The sequence below is a fragment of the Typopeltis vanoorti genome, chromosome 8 (genome assembly GCF_054136105.1).
Source record: "Typopeltis vanoorti isolate ZY-2024b chromosome 8, IOZ_Tvanoo_1.0, whole genome shotgun sequence".
NCBI classification, from domain to species: Eukaryota; Metazoa; Arthropoda; class Arachnida; order Uropygi; family Thelyphonidae; genus Typopeltis; species Typopeltis vanoorti.
In genome coordinates this window covers 120,563,777-120,583,893 of record NC_143556.1, presented here as the reverse complement: position 1 = coordinate 120,583,893, position 20,117 = coordinate 120,563,777, and the positions used below count along the sequence as shown (strand labels likewise).

Below are 20,117 nucleotides of genomic sequence, written 5' to 3'. Positions count from 1 at the left end.
TACATTAACACGAACCAGTTTTTCTAATGGTTTACTGCTAAACCTACTATTTTTTGAACTATGAATAAGGCTTTTCCAGAGGAAGATGAAATGAAAGGGGAGGGAGTGATAATGAGAAGTTATCTTAGTAAGCTTCAAGCTGAAGTGTTGCTTGAAAGCTGCTACTCAATATTTTCACATGCTTAGAAAAAAGTGGAGAAATGATTGGAATTTGGAAGGTCAGTACTTAAAAATATGTATGGAAAAGCCACAAAAGGTAGAAACATCTATAAGAACACGAATGGAATGAGTTTATGGGAGAGTGATCATCTCTTAAGCAGACTGCACTCTTCTGGACAGCTGCATATTTTGGAAGATTTTTGATGCACCACCTCAAATGTGAGAACAGTATTCCAAGACAGGACCAAGTTGGGATTCATCAATTGTACAGATGAAAAATGGAATCCTGAAAGGAAGAAGACATCAAGCACCTACATGTGTATGCCAGACAGAGAAGAAAACTCCGAATAGAGGTTTCTGTGAAAAATAAGGCATAAGAGGAATGCATTGATTGCCTGATGTTCAAACAGGTTAGCCTCATCCCTACTTGCTGGAGAATGGAAAGATCATTGTTTAAGATAATGGTTATGAAAATTTTCAAAGCAAAGTTCATTTGAGCAACAGTGCATCAAATGAAAAAGGGGATGGAGTCATTAGCAAAACTACAGAAATGATTTCAGGTTAAAGAATGTATGATACCTGGCAACCCAATTGTAAAGTGCAGAAGTAAGATGGCATCTTGATAAGTACAGCTGTAATTATCATACCCTTGCCTGAAGAAAAAAATAATGGAAAAGACATTGTTTTCAACAGGATAATAACTTAATGCTATAATGCTAACTTTTATGACCATTATTTTATTTTTTTTATATGAGTTGCATACCAAGCTTGTCCAGATATAGAACAATTATTCATTCCAGAATACAAAATTTGAACTGGACAGAAGCTAAGCACTCATAGATGTCAATTTCTCATATTTGATTTAGGTAGTTGACTTCTATTCTTCCCCCACCCCTCCACCTTTAATGAAAAGAAGTAGAGAAGGCTAATGTGGCACTGACTTTATGTAGATTAGCAGGGCCGCACTCTCCACCTTTTTACAGTCACTTTCAGAATAAATGACATCAGAGAATTTTATTTCGTGAAATTTCTTTCAAAGAATCTTAGCAACTTTAAATATTTCTTATTCTTCTGTTCAACTTCAAAAAATTCTATGAACTGAGCATTCCAGTAGGTAATTTCATGAGAATTACTGAATATTTCTTTGGTCTGTAAAATGTCTCAGTTCCAGCAATATGACTGTTGTCCATGTTAATAACATTTGGCCAGGATGCAAAAGCAGACACAGGACAAGTCCTATGTCTGCTTTTCTGTAAACTCAGTCAACGTGCATAATTTTATGACAAAATAAAAAATGTCAAAATTGTATACATTGTTTTGTATAATCATAAAATTTTTATCATAAAATAATTAATATTATATATTTTTTTTATATTAATTTGTAAAAGAAACCAGCCATCATGTAGCTGTTCCACATGCTGGTCCCAAGCCCAGATAAAGAGGACCACAGAAAAATGTGACAAAAAAAAGTAACCATAAATGAAGCCAAATTGTCCAGATGATACAGAACAAGTAATAATTCCAGAATATTAAATTTGAACACAAGAAATGTGGCTTTAAAATCTGGACTGGTTTGTAAGCAAGTATTCATGTCAATTTTCCATACATGATTTTTATTTCATATACCTAGTCTAGCCATAAATACTGTTACAACTTGAACAGCGCATTAACCTTTAATCTATCAAGGTATATCATTTACAGCTTTCAGCACACACAAATATGTATAATGTGCATATAATATAACAGCACTCAGTATTCAAAATGTCCCCCTTTAGCCTTTCTGCACACCCAGTCTCTGAGGTCACATATTGATGGCAGAATGCACTTCACAACAGCTACTGCTCGCTAAAATCTATCTTTAGGCTCTCTCAAGCTCCGACCATAAATTGAAGTCCTATGGATTCAGATCAAGGCTTCCAGATGACCAATCAATATGATATGGGGTCAAGCACGTTCACCTCCAACCACTATTGTGTGGTCCTCATCTTGTGTGCAGGGGCTGAGTGCATTTGTCCACTGCCTATCATGAAAAAAGTTGTTCAGGGACCGTACCACAGGTTCTAGCATGGTGTCTTGATACACTTTGGCAGAGGTTTTGATCCCTTTCTTGCAGGAACACAATTTGTATATTCCCCCAGCTCACCAAACCACCACTGACTTCTGAATCCTTGTTGTTATGTGACTATCCAGGACATAAACCTGATCATTTGCAATTAAACGACTCTTCAATGGTGAAAATCTCATCTGTGAAAAGGCCATGTCTGTTGTTTGTGTACTGCCAGAGAAGTGTCTTTGATGTTATCACCCTCTGCTACATAAGTTATGGTGTTAGGAAGTGTCCAGTAGAACAAGAGGCTCTACTGGACACTTATATCCTAACACAGCACGACTGATATGTTCTTTGGCAGTCAGATGCATCTTCTGCATCGTTACAATGGTTAATAGTTTGATTCATAAACATTCTACTGATTCTGAGTGTTTTTAGTATGTTGCAATAATAAGTGCTGCATTCCAACAGTGTGCAGTGCTATTACAGCTATACAGTTCTCATAACCTTCCCATTACATGTTAATCTGTACAGCTAGACAACTCTCTCTCCACTCATAAACATGTGAATGTTGGATACACACAGAACCATTAATCGAAGATGGCTCACGCAATTCTGTGGACGGTGTGGAAGTTGCAAACATATTTATGGCAAGATTGTGTAGTTTGATGAAAATTTTAACACAAACTTATGATATCCACTTGTGAAAGCACTTATTGAGAAACTAGACAACTGAGTAATACAACTCAAACCTAGAGAAATTTGGAACAAAAAAGTGGCTGGTGGAATGTGAGGATGACGTAGTAAACGTGAAAAGCAGCCAATATAGCCTAAGGAATGAAAGACTACAAAATTGGCATAATGGAAATAATCCAGCTGAGTTCAGGAGGGAAAAAAAATATATATATATACAGAGTCTGGAAACGAAACAAAGATGAAAATCATAAACATGCAAAAGGGGTGGCAATAACAATGTCCAGCAAATAAAAGCAGCAATGGCAGAATGCAAACCATTTACAGAAAGATACATAAGTGCAAGATTAAACTTAAGATTATATAAGGTGATAATTATAATCCACCAACTAATAATGCAGATCAAAAAGGAAAATATGAATTTTTATGGTATTACAAAAAAAAGATGATAGATTCTAGAGACTTAATTATAGTAATGAATATGGAAACTAAATGCTAACATAGGACAGGTAGAGAAATGATAATGGGAAAAGAAAGTACAGGAAATATATATATATGACAATGGAGATGAATTACTGGATCTTTTATGGTGAATGAATTGGTAGCTTTGTTTATAAAAATATTAAGTAACATGGAGAGTACCAATGGAAAAACATAACCAAATTGATCATTTAATTATTATTGATACAAAAAAAAAAATGAGAAGGATCTCTTGAATGAGAAATCAATGAGAGGAGCAGATGCTACAGACCATTTTTTTAGTAATAAGAGAAAACAAAATGAGATCAAATATATATATACAGGGTGTCTCAAAATTCACGCAAGATTTAAATTTAGCGCCATTTGTGCGGTAAAGTGTTGCCAACGAGGAAAAAAAAAAGACAGGTGACAAGCTGATAGTTCAGGGTTATTAAAAACGACCACACACACAACGAAGAGAGTTCGTTGAATGGAATATGGAACAACAACAAGTGGATGCTTATTTTTCGAACAAAATCATCTTCAGTGATGAGGCTTATTTTCATCTTGATGGCTTCGTTCATCGACAAAATTGTCGCATTTGGGGTTCAGAAAATCCACGAGTGATTGTTGAAAAACAAATGCATCCACAACGTGTCACTGTTTGGTGCGGAGTTTGGGCTGGGGGCATCATCGGTCCATTCTTCTTCGAAAATGCCACTGGTAAGGCAATAAGTTAATGGTGCTCGCTATCGCGATATGATAATCCAGTTTTTTTGTGCCTAAATTGCAAGATATGGATGTGGACGACATGTGGTTTCAACAAAACGGTGCCACATGCCATACAGCCTGAGAAACAATTCAATTACTGCACGAGTCATTTCCTGGTTGTGTAATTTCCCGTTCTGGTGATCAGAATTGGCCGCCCAGATCATGTGACTTAACGCTGTTGGACTTTTTTCTTTGGGGTTTTTTGAAGTCTAAAGTTTATGCCAACAAGCCCACGAACACCCACGCTTTGAAGGAGGAATTGAGCGCTGTATCAATGAAATTCAGCCACATTTATGCAAAACTTTCATGGAAAATTTCAACAAAAAAGTGCGTATGTGCCAGCAAAGCCGTGGAGGCCATTTACCCGATATGCTATCCCATGCATAACCCTATACTGTATACTTTATGAATCGATAAGAAATTACAATTTTTAATTAAAAACCTGTGTTTTCCATCAAAATTACTTCTTGCGTGAATTTTGGGACACCCTGTATATATATCTAGTCTCTATATATAAAAAGATAACCTGAAATTTGAAACGTTTTTTGTCTTACCAGTCCAGAGCTCAGCAGGGGGGGGCATAGGCACCAAGCCCCCTATTATATATATAAATATATATAAACTATAACTTTTTTTTAAAATAAAAATATAAAAGAATGAAACAAGCAAGATTTAGAGCCAAGAGGCCATGTGTAGATCAAATAGCAACAATCATAATAATAAAACAGTCAATAGAATAGCAATCAATCTTTCTATCAAACTTTAATTTCAAAATTTTTTAACACATTGATAGTGAAGTTATATGGAAAGTAATGTCACATTATGATATACCTCAAAAGTATCAACACAGTTAAAGAAAATTTATGACAACTATCACTAAATTCCTAACATATACTCCCAAGGGGTGTGCTGGATATTATGATAGTGCTACATGAAAATATTACAGCATTACTAACTCTCTATTGATAATTTTCCTGCAAATTAACCTGTCATCATTCCACCTTATCATATTGTATATTAAATCACAATGCAAAATGGCTTCAGAAAAGTTTGAAATTAAAAATGTTAGAGAAGGCTGCATCCTCTTCTCCACAATATTTCTTATTCTTGTAGACTGGATTATGAGAAATGCCAGTGGGATCTAAAAGAACAACTATATGAGCTGGATATTGCAGGTGACATTAGTTTACTGGCACATACACAATGAAACTAAATGAAGCCTTGACTATCAGATTAAGAATAAAATAAAAATGAAAATCATAAAAATCAAACAAGAAGACACAGTACTGGATGGTCAAATTTTAGAAACAGTGGAAAATTTTAATTACCTAGGATTAATACTTGTCCTGGAGCAGATTGAGGTACAGACCATCAGCTAGTAAGAACCAAAGAATGATTAAGACTCCAAAAACTTCCATGTCAGGCACATCCCACTAGATTGGATGTTAGAGTAATTCCTGGTGGATTCACAGACGAGACATCAACTCGGTTGGGATTTTTTGGAGGCCAATGAGGATAACTCACTAGAAATGCTTTGGGAAGGAGTTAAGGTGATAATACAGGATACAGCAAAGAAGTACCTCGTTCCAATAAGAAGACCAAGAGACCCATGGATATCAGATTCAACATGGGAAATAATCAAAAGAAGGCAGTTGGAAAAACAGTAAGAACAAAAGAAGGTAAAGTTCCTGGAAAAAGAGTAAGAGGTAGACCATCAATAAGATTACACAGAGAAGTCAGAAGGGCCATCAAAAAGTTCTATACTAATAAATGTAAAGAGATAAGAGTTCCAGATATGGAGGAACAATTATAAAAGGATGTTTTATTTAGTTCGTGACTTAAAAAACAAGTTTAAGGCTAAGTTGAATGTCATCAAAGACAGGAATGGAGCATTACTAACAGAAGAGTTGGAAATCAAAAACAGATGGAAAGAATACTGTGAGGAACTGTACAGCAGGGTGGATAAAGAAAATGTGGAGCCCTCTCACCAGGAAAATTTTGATTTGGAATCTCCTCCATTTAGGCATGAAGTTGAAAGAGCAGTTAAGCAGCTTAACAGCAATAATGTCCCAGGTGCAGATGAAATTCCAGCAGAGTTAATTAAAGCCACAGGGGATGGAGGGATAAGAGTGTTTCATAGATTGATTACAAGGATATGGGAGACAGGATCATGGCCTAGAGACTGGAAGAAATCTGTTTTCATACCACTACATAAGAAAGGTGATATGAAGGCATGCAAGAACTATAGGACTATTAGTTTAATATCTCATGCAAGCAAAATTTTATTGAAGATCATGCTAAATAGGATTGAGGCCAAAGTTGAAGCAGAAATGCCTGATGGCAGGTTTTAGGAAAGGTAAAGGGGCACCAGAGATCGGATCCTTTGCCTTAGACAGATTATAGAAAAATATAAAGAATTCAGACTTCCTCTGGTAATGTGTTTCTTAGACTACTCTAAAGCTTTTGACTGTGTTGAGCATGTGAAACTGTGGGAAGTATATGGTAAGAAGAGGTGTTGGATTGACTGACCGGCTTCAAGTTGGAAAAGGAGTTAGGCAAGTATGTTTACTTTCTCCTCACTTGTTTAGTATATATGCAGAGGACATCGTGCGTGAAGCTGGATGAGCTCAAGAGGAATTAGGATAGGAGGTAGAATAATCAGTAATCTGAGGTATGCTAATGATACAGTACTCCTTTGTAATGACATGGAAGAACTAAGACTAATTCTTGACAAAGTTAACAAGATCAGTAATAACAGAGGACTTCGACTCAATCCTAGCAAAACAAAGATTATGGTTCTCAAAGGAAATACAAACAGAGAAGCGCTTGAGAAACAAGTGCACCTTAATGGAGAAAGAATTGAGGAAGTCAGCAAGTTTGAGTACCTGGGATCCATTATTAATGTGAAGAATTGCTGTTCAGAAGATGTCAGAAGAAGGTTAGAAATGGCTAAAACAGCAGCCAGAGACCTGTCTAAAATTTGGAAGGATGGATCTATCTCCATAGGAACAAAGTTGAGGATTTTGGATACAGTTGTTTTTCCAACAGCGACTTATGTGAGACTTAAAACCCAAAGAAGTCAGATGAAAAATAGATATCTGCTTTTGAGATGTGGTGTTACTGAAGGCTGTTGAGGATATTATATACTGAAAGGCATACAAATGAATGGGTGTTAAAAAAGATCAATAGAACTTTAAGGCTCCTTAAGGATATTGACAGAAGAAAGTTAAAATATTTTGGACACATAGAAAGGATGGAAGGGGGACTTCTCAGAACAGTAAGAGAAGGTAAAGTTCCTGGAAAAAGAGGAAGGGGTAGACCATCAATGAGATGGATGGATTGTGCATCGAGTGACTGATCTTCAGAGAGCTGAGGCCACTAGAAAAGCAAACAACAGGACTACATGGTGAGGCCTGGTGTGGCACATCCCTGAGCATCGGAGTGACCATACGGCATCTCTAGATGCCCAGTGAATATATAGTTATAGTATAGAATCAATAATAAACAGGGAGGAGCAAAGGAAGGTGCCAATATTAAATTAGTTCTAATCTGTCAGAAACAAAAAAAAATGCAAAAGAGGAAAAATTGAAAAGCTTTATAAATGTTTAAGAATATTATAAATAAAATGGCTGAAAAAGATATCCAATCAAGAATTACCACAGAAAAAGGAGATGGACAGGACATGTCCTAAGAAAACCTGAAACACAAAGCCACACAAGCACTTGAGTGGAACATGAAAGGAAAGAGATAGATCAAAGATGAGCTGCCAGAAGAATAGAATAGAACAAGAACTTGAAAAGACTGGACAAAGATAAAAAGAGGCATAAAGCAGTCAGATGGATATCTGTGGTTGACATCCTATGCTCCTAATGGAGTGAAGAGTTATAATTTATAAAAGGGTGCTTCAAATTAAAGTACCCATATTCAAAGAAATCTGCAGACAGAACTCTTTTTATCTGACACAGAGTAGAACTAGTATACAAAATACCCTCAGACTTGGAAATTATACTCCTACAAAAAGTTCAAAAATGACCAATAGGAGAAAATTGTGGTACTGTGGGAGTAAGATAAACACAAAACAAGGTGAACCAGATGGTATGTGATTGTGAAATGAGTCAGTCAATGACAAAGTTATTCAGCAATATTTCTCTTTTCATAAAATAATGTGATACAAAAAGCATATCACATAGAGCTGACATGCTACAAGACGATACAGATAATCAATGGAGGTGACATTCAATATGTTGGCCTTTGCGCAGGACCACCACCACCACATAGCATTGTCTACAGTGGAATGCAACTGATCTGTTGAAATGTTTTGCGTGTGTGATTTTGTCTTTCAAATCTGCTAGGTGAAGAACTTTGCCCTGATACACTATGTTTTTTGTTTCCAAAAAGCCAAAAATCATAAGGGTGCAGTGAACACAGTTGTGACAGTGCAGGTCACACCGATAAAATTTTTGCTTTCAGAATTTCTAATTCATAGTGAATAATTTTTGAATGTACTATGAAAATGAATTATATAATAAATATAATTCATTCATTCAAGCAATTACTCTATATGTACCATATACAGTAATCACTTGAATTTGTGAATTTTTTTTTTTTTGTAGCTATGTAGATTTAAACTAATTAATTTAGTGCTCTCAATTTTACAGGTTACAGTTAATGAAAAATTGGGGCAACATTAATATGAGAAATATTACATCTGAGATTGGAAATTTCTTTGAAGAAAAACGGCTTGATAATGAACTCAGGTGTAATTTTTACCCATAGTGTGACACCTTTAGCAAATGTTAGAGAACTTGCTGAAATTTGGGGATTTGCTGTAGCTGAGATGAAGCAGTTTCAAGTGTTTACTATTCCACAAACCATGAAAATGCACTTTATCACTCCATAGTTCCAAGGCCAATTGTTGTCCACTTCCATGCATGCCAGAAATGTCAATGCAAATATTTCTCGAACGTGGGCAATTCCTGTTTGCATCTCTTGACGTGGCTGAGTCTATATGGATAACACTGCAATGTTTTATGAATAGTTCTGCAGGTAAATCAAATTGATTTGCTATGGCATGTGCACTACATGAACCTACCAGCATTTAATTTTAGTGCCCATCAACTGACATGCTACATCTTCAATCATTTGTAGAATTTCAGATTTAATCCCTCGTCCTGGTTGGAGTGTCAAACTGCCTCTTTAAATCAACAAGCCATGTGCTGCACTGCATTTGGTGTCAATGAACCTTTTCACAAAGTCTTTAGGCATCTGTGCTTGTAAAATGCTGCTGCAGCATTTTCCCCGATTCCTCTAAGCAAGCTGCATTCAGGCAAAGTGAGACCTACTGCACAAGTTGAATGACTGTGGAGCAGTCTTGCTCCTTTGTTTATACCATATTTTCCTTATCAGTCATTTTTTTTTGGGGGGGGGGGGGGGGGAGGGTCAATTTCTTCCCATGATCTGGTTAGGGTACCAATCATGTTCATCTATTGGTTCTCTCTACAGACTGCTTTAACTAGAGGTACTTTAAATTGAAACATCCTGGTACATATTACCATTATTATGTTATTCTTTATTATTATCATGTCATTATGTATAATCTCTTGCAGAATAATTTTTGCTTTGCTAATTTTTTGCAATCGACTTTACATATTTTTTTTCCTCAATATTTAGAAATATTTAAAGTATAATGTGCTAAATAAAATACCTATTGGAGTTCTGCATTGAAAGGGAATTAGCAATCACTAACACAATGTACAAACAGCACAAGAGGAGGCTATAGACATGGGTAGCACCTGGGAATCTATGTAAGAATCAAATCGACTATATTTTAATTGACAGAAGATGGAGAACACTAATAAATAACACCAAAACACTGCCAGGTGCAGACGGTGGATCAGACCATCAATTATTAATCTCTAATTTAAAGATCCACTTGAAAGCAAACAAGAATAACAGCAACAAAAGATATGACTTTTCACAAATGGACAACAAATTTACGATGGACATTGAAGCAGAGCTCGAGAAACAAAAAAGCACACCCCAGGAAAGCATTGAATCACATTGGACACACCTAAAACAAACCATTGCAAAATCTGCAGCCAAAAACATCCCAATAAAAAAGAAGAATAGCAGTCCATGGTTTACAAAAGAAACCCTAAAACTAATTGAAAAATGGAAACAAATTAAAACAACAGATTGGCAAAACCCAAATTACCTGAATAAAGCTATTAAGAAATCATGCCAAAAAGATAAAAATAGCTATATCCAAAACATCTATAAAAAATAGAAAGACACTCTAATGAAACAACAGATTTATTCAAGAAGGTTAAGGATATAACCAAACTTAATATAATTACAGAGGAAAAGGACAAGATCTTAAATGACACTAATGACATAGCCAGAAGATAGAAAGAATATTGCATCCAGCTATTCAACAAGACAAAGGAGCTATGGAAAACACGGAAACGGAACCAAAGATCCTCAAAAGTGAAGTAGAACAAGCAATCAAAAAATTAAGGAATTACAAAGCCCCAGGTCCTGATTCAATACTGGCTGAAATGCTGAAAAACCTTGGAGAGAATGCAGTCAACTGGATACATGTTTTATGCAACAAAATTTGGAAGATGGGATGGCCAAATGACTGGACTAGTTCCACCATTATCCCAATCTACAAGAAAGGCAATCACAACAAATGCGAAAACTACCACACCATTGCCCTATCTCACATACCAGCAAGATTTTACTACGCATTATTAAGGAAAGATACAAAGTTTTATAGACCATCAGGATTCAGAAAAGGTCGAGGAACTAGAGATCATATATCTAACATCAGACAAATAATCAAAACAGCAAGGGTCAACTTAACCCTTTATCTATGCCTTATAGATTACTCTAAGGCCTTTGACTGTATGAGATGGGATATTTTATGGGACATCATGCAAGAATCAGGAATACCAAACCATCTAGTAATTTAGAAATATTTAAGGTATAATGTGCTAAATAAAAAAACTATTGGAGTTCTGCATTGAAACACCAACCTCATAAAGAACTTATATCAACAAAATCAAGCAACAGTAAGAATTGAAAACTCGGCGTCCTCTGCATTCCAATTTGAAAAAGGTTCAAGACAAGGATGCATACTCTCAACCATTACTATTCAACCTTTACAGTGAAACTATAATGAAAAGATCTCTAGAAAAGTGGAATGGAGGCATTAAATTAGGTGGCCAAACAATCACTAACCTACGATACGCAGATGACACAGTGATAATAGCAACAAATGAACAGGAATTAAAATCCATCCTAAATCAATTAGAATGGGAAAGCTTAAGCCATGGTTTATGAATAAATCAAGAAAAAACCAAAATAATGGTTTTAAACAATGCATAAGAGATAGATGTGGAAGGAATTGAAAAAAAAAAGATGGATGTAAAAAAGAGATAAGAAGAAGAACAGCACTAGATAAGAAAGCGATAACTGATTTAACTAAGATCTGAAAAGACAGGCACATCTCCAAAAAGACCAAAATTAAGCTTGTAGAAACCTTAATTTATTCAATCTTTCTCTATGCTTCTGAATCTGGACAATGACAAAATATGACAGAAGAAGAACTGAGGCATTCGAGCTCTGGTGCTGGAGAAGATTGTTAAGAGTGTCTTGGCCAGAAAAATGAACAAACAAAACTACCCTAGAAGAACTGAATATCCACACAACACTGCATCCCAAAAAGACAGCAATAGAGAAAAAAGGGCAACAATTTTGCATAAAAGAAGATTGTGACCCTCAGCTCAAGGGCTTTTTCTTCCTGTTGTCGTCGAGGCTTTTCATTCCGATCGTTGTCAGGAACTTTTCCTTCCGCTTGTCGACAAGGCTTTTCTCCCGTTAAATGCTGTAGGACCTTCATTTCCAGATCGCAGCAGACTGATTTCCTCAGCAGATACACGTTAGCCCAGCGGTAACCATGGCTGATTCTGTATTGAATGTCCGATGGAGAAAAGACCTACTAGCAACCACCTATGACGTCCAAGCAGCCAAGAAGTTTATCAACAGAAGACACTAAAGTCCTGAAGAAGTATGCTGTACTTTCGACTCTTTAATTTTGGTGAATATGTAAGTAGGCAATAAATTTTGTAATCAGTAAGAAAGTATATCTCGAATTAGTAATCGTGCCTACAAGAAATCGTTTGTATAAAAGGCGGTAACTAAATTACAAAATTCTGTATTTGTTAACTTGTCTGATAAGTCTGTGAATGTGCACTTTGTCTAATATAGGGAGCTGTACTATTAAGAAGTGATATATGGTCAGGCTAGGCTATATTTATGTCAGTATTTGAGGCAAGGAGTGTATTTAATTTGTTACTGCAGTGTGGAAGTATGTACATAGTTTATGTTTAATGAGTTTACCCAGTAATTGGGAGTTTTGTCATACAGATTGTATTACCTATTTGAAAAAGATTTTAAGCATAATAATTGCAGAAGTCTCTGTAGCGTAAATGTACTTCTTGTATAGTAGAAATAAATGTTTTTGTTTTGTAACTGCCTGATCTGTTCTTTTGGCTAATGCACTATCTCCAAAAAAATTGTGAACCTGTGGACATAATAGGATACAAATACTCACGACTTGCATATAGAGAATTAGTATATATACTTTGTGATTAATTCCTGTTTTTCTCACCCTATCTTTCAAACAATATTTAATCACATTAGATGACACAGTCGGAAATAAAATAAATTTCCTAATTTGATTTTGTACGAGAGTGGGGAACTGCACACATTAGACTTACTTATAACACAAAGTTTGTTTAATAACAGGGGAAGGAGACAGAAATTGGTCAGATTAACCCTTGAGAGATTTATGTTCAAGTAGTTGAAAAAAGTTAAGTTTAAATAATTAACGTTATTTAACAATGGTGCAGACATTTATCTAATTAATATATTATTTCACAATTATTTATATACTACTAAATATATTTCACTGTTAATACACCACTACAAGTAATGAACTTCCGAAAACACTTCAGTTATGTTTTCTTGGTGTATGTTAATTTCAACCAACCATTTCATATGTATATAATCATAAATTAGCTGACTGAAATTAACATTCATCCCCAAAGTGCAGATAATCTTATCTGAAATATCATTAAATTTCCTAAGACTGCTGAAGTTAAAAACATATGTGATAATTCCAAGGAATCCATTCATTTATAAATAATAGAAAAACAGTAAATTAAGAATTTTATTTCTTGGAATGAAAGATACACAGTATAAACAAAAATTAATGGAAGGCAGTATATACCCTGCAATGAATACCACATGATACAAGGCATAGAAAGCTATGTTTCAAGTTTTTTTTATATTTTTTATTTATTTATTTTATTTTCAAAAAGATAAAAATCTCACACATGCTGGAAAATTTTATGATAACAAAGGTTTCAAAAACTGATAATATGACAGCAGACTGCTGACTAGTCAAAGTCCAATCAGAACTATGTTACACCTGTTCATGTACTATGGTCAAGTTCTGTAATGGTTTAATTTCCTGAGAATTATTTTCATTACAAAACATTCTTAGCACAATTAATGGAAGCATAATGATGTTCTTATAAGGCTGCTCCATTTCTATAAAATAATATCCCATTATGCTATTTCCCTCCCCAAGTGATTAGTCGCATTAGAACAGCAAAGATGCTAAATAACCTCTGCAATTATATTATTGTCAACTAAAAGCATACGACTAGCATTTAAATAATACAGAAATTGTACAAAATATGAAAACAGAGATAAAAATAATAATAAATATCAATTTGCTTCTCATCATATAATTTCAAATAATTTGAATAAATTGCTCCCACCTGCTTTTCTCATTCATTAATAACTTTACAATTTGTATGTGCACAAAATATGAATTAAAAAAATGCAGTTGTAAGAATGATTTTGCATATGAAGATAATTAAGATACTGTAAAGAAACAGCTCACTTATATTACACTTTGAAAACAATTGTAATTTTACCCACTCCTACACAAATACAATGATGATCACCAGGAGTGAAATGATCATTTTGGTGCAGTCATCTTTTGATAGAAGTAAAAGGCAGATGTCACATTCTTTAACCACTTGAATAAATCACTATTATACACACATAATTGTAGAAAAATTTATATTATGCAATTAACACTAAGCGATAATAGTAATGATATTTACAATAAACTTGTTATTGTGATTATATACAATCTAAAACTTTTTTCTTTTATTTATTAAAAGAAATTAACCTACTAAAGTTTTAAAATAAAGAATTAGCACATCTAAGTTATTGTGTGATAATTTAGGGAAAGTATTATGAAGGAATTTGACCAAATTCCAAAGTCAGTGCAATTTTAGATCTTGAGACAAGTATGTACAGATCAGAAAGGAGAACAAAATAATGTCCATGATGCATAGTACCATAAGCTTGGTTCCTTAAGACTTCATTAGTTAGATCTTCCCAATATTAGCTTATCACTCAGAAGAATGGGTAAAAATTCAATTTTTAAGAAATGACTTTTTTTTATTTTTCATAAAATCCATTACACTGTTTTATACTTAGTCCAATACAATTCTCAATCATTGAGTCAATTACTCTAAGTAATCCACTGATGTAAGCTATGCACCAGTTTATCTGACTTTGCTGAGATCATGGAATTTTCCTTTGTATGCTAATGTTTAAAGTAAAGGGTATTTTACATATCTAGCTGAAAACTTATTTTCAAATGCTTTAATTAAAATTCAACTGCTTTAATAGATATCACAGCTTTTCTAAAAAGCATTAATATATTAAGTGCTTTGAGATCCACATATTTCATGATTTTGATGCAAATAAAGATTATAAAGAATGTTTCTTATATACTTCCCTAATGAAGGTAGTTTGATTTAGTGAAATGTAGAAAAATAAAATGAACTCATCATTTAAATGTGGAATCTTTTCACACAAAACATTTTTCATATTACTTCTGTATTCTTTTGCATGTAATCTGAAATCTAAAAAACATATACCTAGCATAAAATTACTCATGCTATAAAAAATTCTGCATCACAGTCTATATTCTGTGTTGCATGTAATTTAATGCTACAGCTTAAATTATGTAGCAGTTATATTAAATGTTAATAGTGTTTAATGTTATGGTTTAAGTCCTATTAAAAATAATTTGAGAAAATTTGGCATAAGTGAAACTTGGTTGACAGGGTGATATACTGTCAGGACTCGAAATGGTAGGATATGGAATTTTCCAAAAGGATAGGAAGATGAAGGGGGGGGGGTATTGTTAATGGTAGCAGAGAAATTGTGTCCTTCAAATTTGAGAAAATTAAAATTTTAATATAAATCAAAGTACTCTTTCAACTGAATTTTAAAAAACATGAAAAATTATTTGTAGCTTTTCAAATGTCAAACAGTGCATTACTGGCTGACCAACAAAACAATGTCTTAATATCACACAAAATATAAATATTGCAATGTCTGTAACAATTGCAAGAATGGCTACTACAATTACTGTATGACAATTAACAGATAAATAAATTCAAACATCAAATTTATTATCTGTTAAGCAAAATGCCAAGTTCTCTTTATCATATCTGAATGTAAATCAACTCTAATTTCAATCTAATTTAAATTAACACAGGTGGCTGATTATGAAGAGTGTATTATAGATCAAAGAAAAATTGAGTTACTGAACTGTCCCTTTTCAGCAGTAATGAACATATAAAAAATGGAACAGTGCCATTTTAATTATCTTCATTTTGCTAGTTCATTCAGGGAGAACAGACTCATTATGAGAATGTTCTTATGCCACAGAATGCCTGAATTCCCATCATATTTTCTCTTTGAATGCATTTACTGAAGTTACATCAATCAAATGACAATCCATTTCACACAATTCTTAACCACACTTCCTCATAAAATACCATAAAATATAATAGTTATAATCATTACAGCACGTCATAGGTTTAAGTCAGATTCTTGCAATAACAATGGAGATGAATAAATATTTTAGCTTCTGTTGTGCAATGTTTGCTTTAATTTTTGTAAGAGGCAACAACTGAAGTCCACCTACTGATTAATTCCTTAATTCAAAACTTGCCCTCATAATAATAAAAGTGATCAAGTTTAATACGTTCCATAGGAAGAAATCCAAGGCCTGTAAAATCCGGTGCTTCCATAACATAGTTGGAAGAATGACATGATATGCTTTCAATAGAAAAAGATCTGGATTTAATTTTTTTCTCAACATGATGATGCAAGAATCTTAATATATGTTTTTAACTTAAATCAAGTCAAATGGTCTCACATGGAGGCAGCAGCATTTTTTCCCTTTAATAAAGGTAAATTCATCATCATCATGCCGGAACAGGCCTAGCATGGCCTGTTCCAGTGTTAGAAGTCATCGTTGAATCGTTTAAGAGGACGTCCTGGTTTTCTTTTTCCTAATGGCTTGTTTTGGTAATCTTTCTGTTTTCATTCTTTGAACGTGTTCCATCCATTTATGTTTATATTTTTTAATTTTTTCTATTACTGGTTCTTGGTTTAATTCTTTCATAATTTCTTCATTTCTTTTGTGATCAAATAGGGTATACTTTGCAGTTTTTCTCATAAACTTCATTTCTGCTGTTGTTAATCTTCGTTTGTCTTTTTGTTTTATTGTCCAGATTTTGCTTCCATACATTAAGACTGGTAGGGCTAATGTATTGTATACTTTTAGTCTGGTTTGTTTTTGAACATAAAGGTAAATTTTGAAATAAAGGTAAATTGATCAGACAAATGCAATTATCAGACAAACAATACTGCAGTTGTAGTGCACATTGTTAATTGTGGCCCCACATAAGTTCTGGGATCTCAGAGATGTTATATAATACTATGAATGAAAATACAGCTCTTGGTTTATAATACTGGATTTCTTCAATATATAGTATAGGTTGCAAGTTTACACAGAGATAAAATTAATTTTTTTACATGATCATATATCTGAACCACACAAAACTGTTACAAATAAAATTGCAATTGTGTGTTTATTTAATTTTGTACCCTAATCAAGCATTTCTGCTCACTAGTTAATCTGCTGTTGGATACATATAACATCTGATAAAATTTAATCAGATGTTATATATAATCTGACAAGAATTTAATCTAATATTAGGAAAGTTACTGTTTTATGGTCTGCAATTTAATTAAATAACAGTTTGGTCTATGGTGACAATGATTTTATAATGAATGAACCATTGCAAACTATATTTCTATCTATTGTTCGAGTTAATTGCATTCATGGTGTACTTGTTTGTAACGTGTGTTACAGAAGTGTAGAACTGCAACAATGTAAAACACTAATAATACATGAACAGAATATATCCAAGGAAAATTCAAATTATGTTCTTGTCAGAAAACACAGAAGACCATTAAAGAACTTCTGTAAGAGGATTTATTAATATAAAAAAAAAAAAAAAGAGTAAAAAGGCTAACGTGATATGATATATTGTATATAAATGGATACTGCTTAGTGTTAGGGATTAGATGGCCAAGATTATGAGTAATTGTTGAATAATGTGTTGTTGAACTTCAGAAAATATAATGCATATAAATTATAACTTACTATAATAAAAATTTATTTCTAATAACCACATCACTTATTTTTATTTATTAATTTTGTATTTGAGAATATTTTTAAAAAGCAATCTAGCAAAGACATGTTTAAAAGTAATAATTAACTAACTTTCTTTACCTAATTAGATTATAAACCAATATTTAACCTTAGTCACCATGGCATCTTCATAGGCACAAAGAAAAACTAAGCATGTTCATGCAGGCACACCAGCAGGAAGGCAAACACTGATTTCAATAGGCTGGCTCCTACAGTCCTAACTGGTGTCTTCTATGGGTGTAGGTAGTGGAATCCTGCCAAAGGTCTCACAATGGTGGTCTCTCAGGTTTTTGGCAGTGTGATAGATTTGGAAAACTAAGCTTATTTAGGTTTGGGGAATTTTGTATTGCTAAGGCACATTTCAAGTAATCTCTTTGATTTGTATCATTTCAGTATAAGAGGGAGTTCCCCCATACGATTCAGTGATATGTAGCTATGGTAATGATCTACTACCCAGGAGAAGCTATAGTGGATATTTTTGATGTTCTTATATATCCACTTTATATATATATAAAACATCACCATTTGCACTACAGCCATTCTGTGATGGTAGACCATGCCATAGATACAGATCATTGGATCCTATTGGCAGAACCACTCTCTCATTCAGAAAAATAAATATATCAGTCAATCGGAGAGAGACATTAGAATCTGCCTCAGCACTACAAAATTCTCCAAACCTAAATAAATTTGGCTGCAATGCACTGTCAAAAATTTGGGAGACCATCACTGTGAGACATTTAGCAAGATTCTACTATCACAACCATAGAGAGAATCAGTTAGGACTGTAAGAACCAGACTTTTCAAATCTGTTTGCCTTCCTTCAAGTGTGCCTGCATAGTTTTTCTTTGTGTCTACTGAAGATGCCTTGGTGCTAAGGAGAAATGTTGGATTATAACCAAATTAGCTAAATAAATTTAGTTAATTATTACTTTTGGACATGTTTCCTCCATCGACTATTTATTCCATTAAACCCTATAATGACATGTTTTCTCCACTAAACAACATGAACAATAACCAATGTCTAAGCATCCATACAGAAAAGGTTAGATTTAATTGCAATATTGTACACAATATAACCTATTTTAAGAAATGATTTAAGTTCAGGAGATACGTATGATAAAACATTTAAACAAACTGGAAACAATTCAAAAATGAAATACATTTTTAAGCTTCAGAAAGCATAATAATAAATGGCAGAGGGGCCCATTATGTATATATATAATTCAGTTGCCTAGAATGAATTATGTCCTTTCTGCTTTACTTGACTATCAGTTTCATTAATTATAAATATAAAATGCCATTTGGCAAACCAATAGAAGCATAAAGTACTGAATCATAGCAGGGGAGGAAATATACTGGGATAATGAATACTCCTATAATAACATTCTTCATTCACCTACTGAGATAATAAAAAAAAAGACCTATATGCTCAATGATAGTATACCATTATCACATCCAATACTGTATTGTGCCATGATCTGATGTCTCTTCCATATGTAATGAAAACACTAGGTTTGAAACTGAATTTTATATTACAAATTATAAAAAGAAAACTCAGCTCACCCACAAAACTTATGTATTATAAGTTCACACAGTTTTATAGGCAGGAGTCACATAACAAAAAACTTAATTTGTAATTTACTTTTTTTTTTTTTTTTTGCCATAAAATGAATATGGTAAGAAATCAGTTTTACCATTTAAAACATGACCAGAACATATCCCAAGCTAGTGGTGCTGCTTTTGTTGCTGTTTCACTGTAGGACCAGATAATTCCTTTAATCAGATGCACTGATAACACTGCTAAAATCTTTTTTTTTTTTATTCTTTTTTTTAAAAAAAATTTTTGAGCTTAGTTCTTGAATAGCAAGTGTCAGAAACTCATTCTCGATGAACAAGAACAAAGAGTCCAAGGCAACCTAAAACGGCATACTAAAAAAAAAAAAAAAATAAATAAATAAAAATACATGAGCACTTAAGTATGTAAAAACATTTACATTTAACTTTACTACCTAATCAGTGTGCATGATCTACAGATATGCTTGCTATTCTTTTCACCACTCTTCCTGAATTTATAGGATAACAGTTCACAAGATATACACATAATACAATGTATTACATCCCAAATTTTATTAGCAGTCCAAGAGTGGATGCAGGTTAACATTATCCACTGGAATTAACTGATAATATTAAACGGCATTCAGTAAAAAAAAAAACATGTTATAACATAACCATTTCAACAGATCATAAAAAGTAAGTGGATTCTTATGTGGGTGATTAAATGTTCCCCACACCATACTTAAGCATAACCATACATTGCAT

At 33.5% G+C, this 20,117-nt stretch overlaps 1 protein-coding gene across 1 annotated transcript in view; it reads right to left on the bottom strand.

The window, feature by feature from the left end:
* Positions 1-13,350: 13,350 nt before the first annotated feature.
* The window catches only part of twr (signal peptidase complex catalytic subunit SEC11 homolog C twr), a 144,228-nt gene continuing 137,461 nt past the window's right edge, over positions 13,351-20,117 (bottom strand). Inside the window, exon 6 of the mRNA XM_090396293.1 lies at positions 13,351-19,727. Within this exon, the coding sequence (XP_090252419.1) occupies positions 19,677-19,727 (51 nt within the window). The 3' untranslated portion in view covers positions 13,351-19,676. The remainder of the gene's footprint in view (positions 19,728-20,117) is intronic.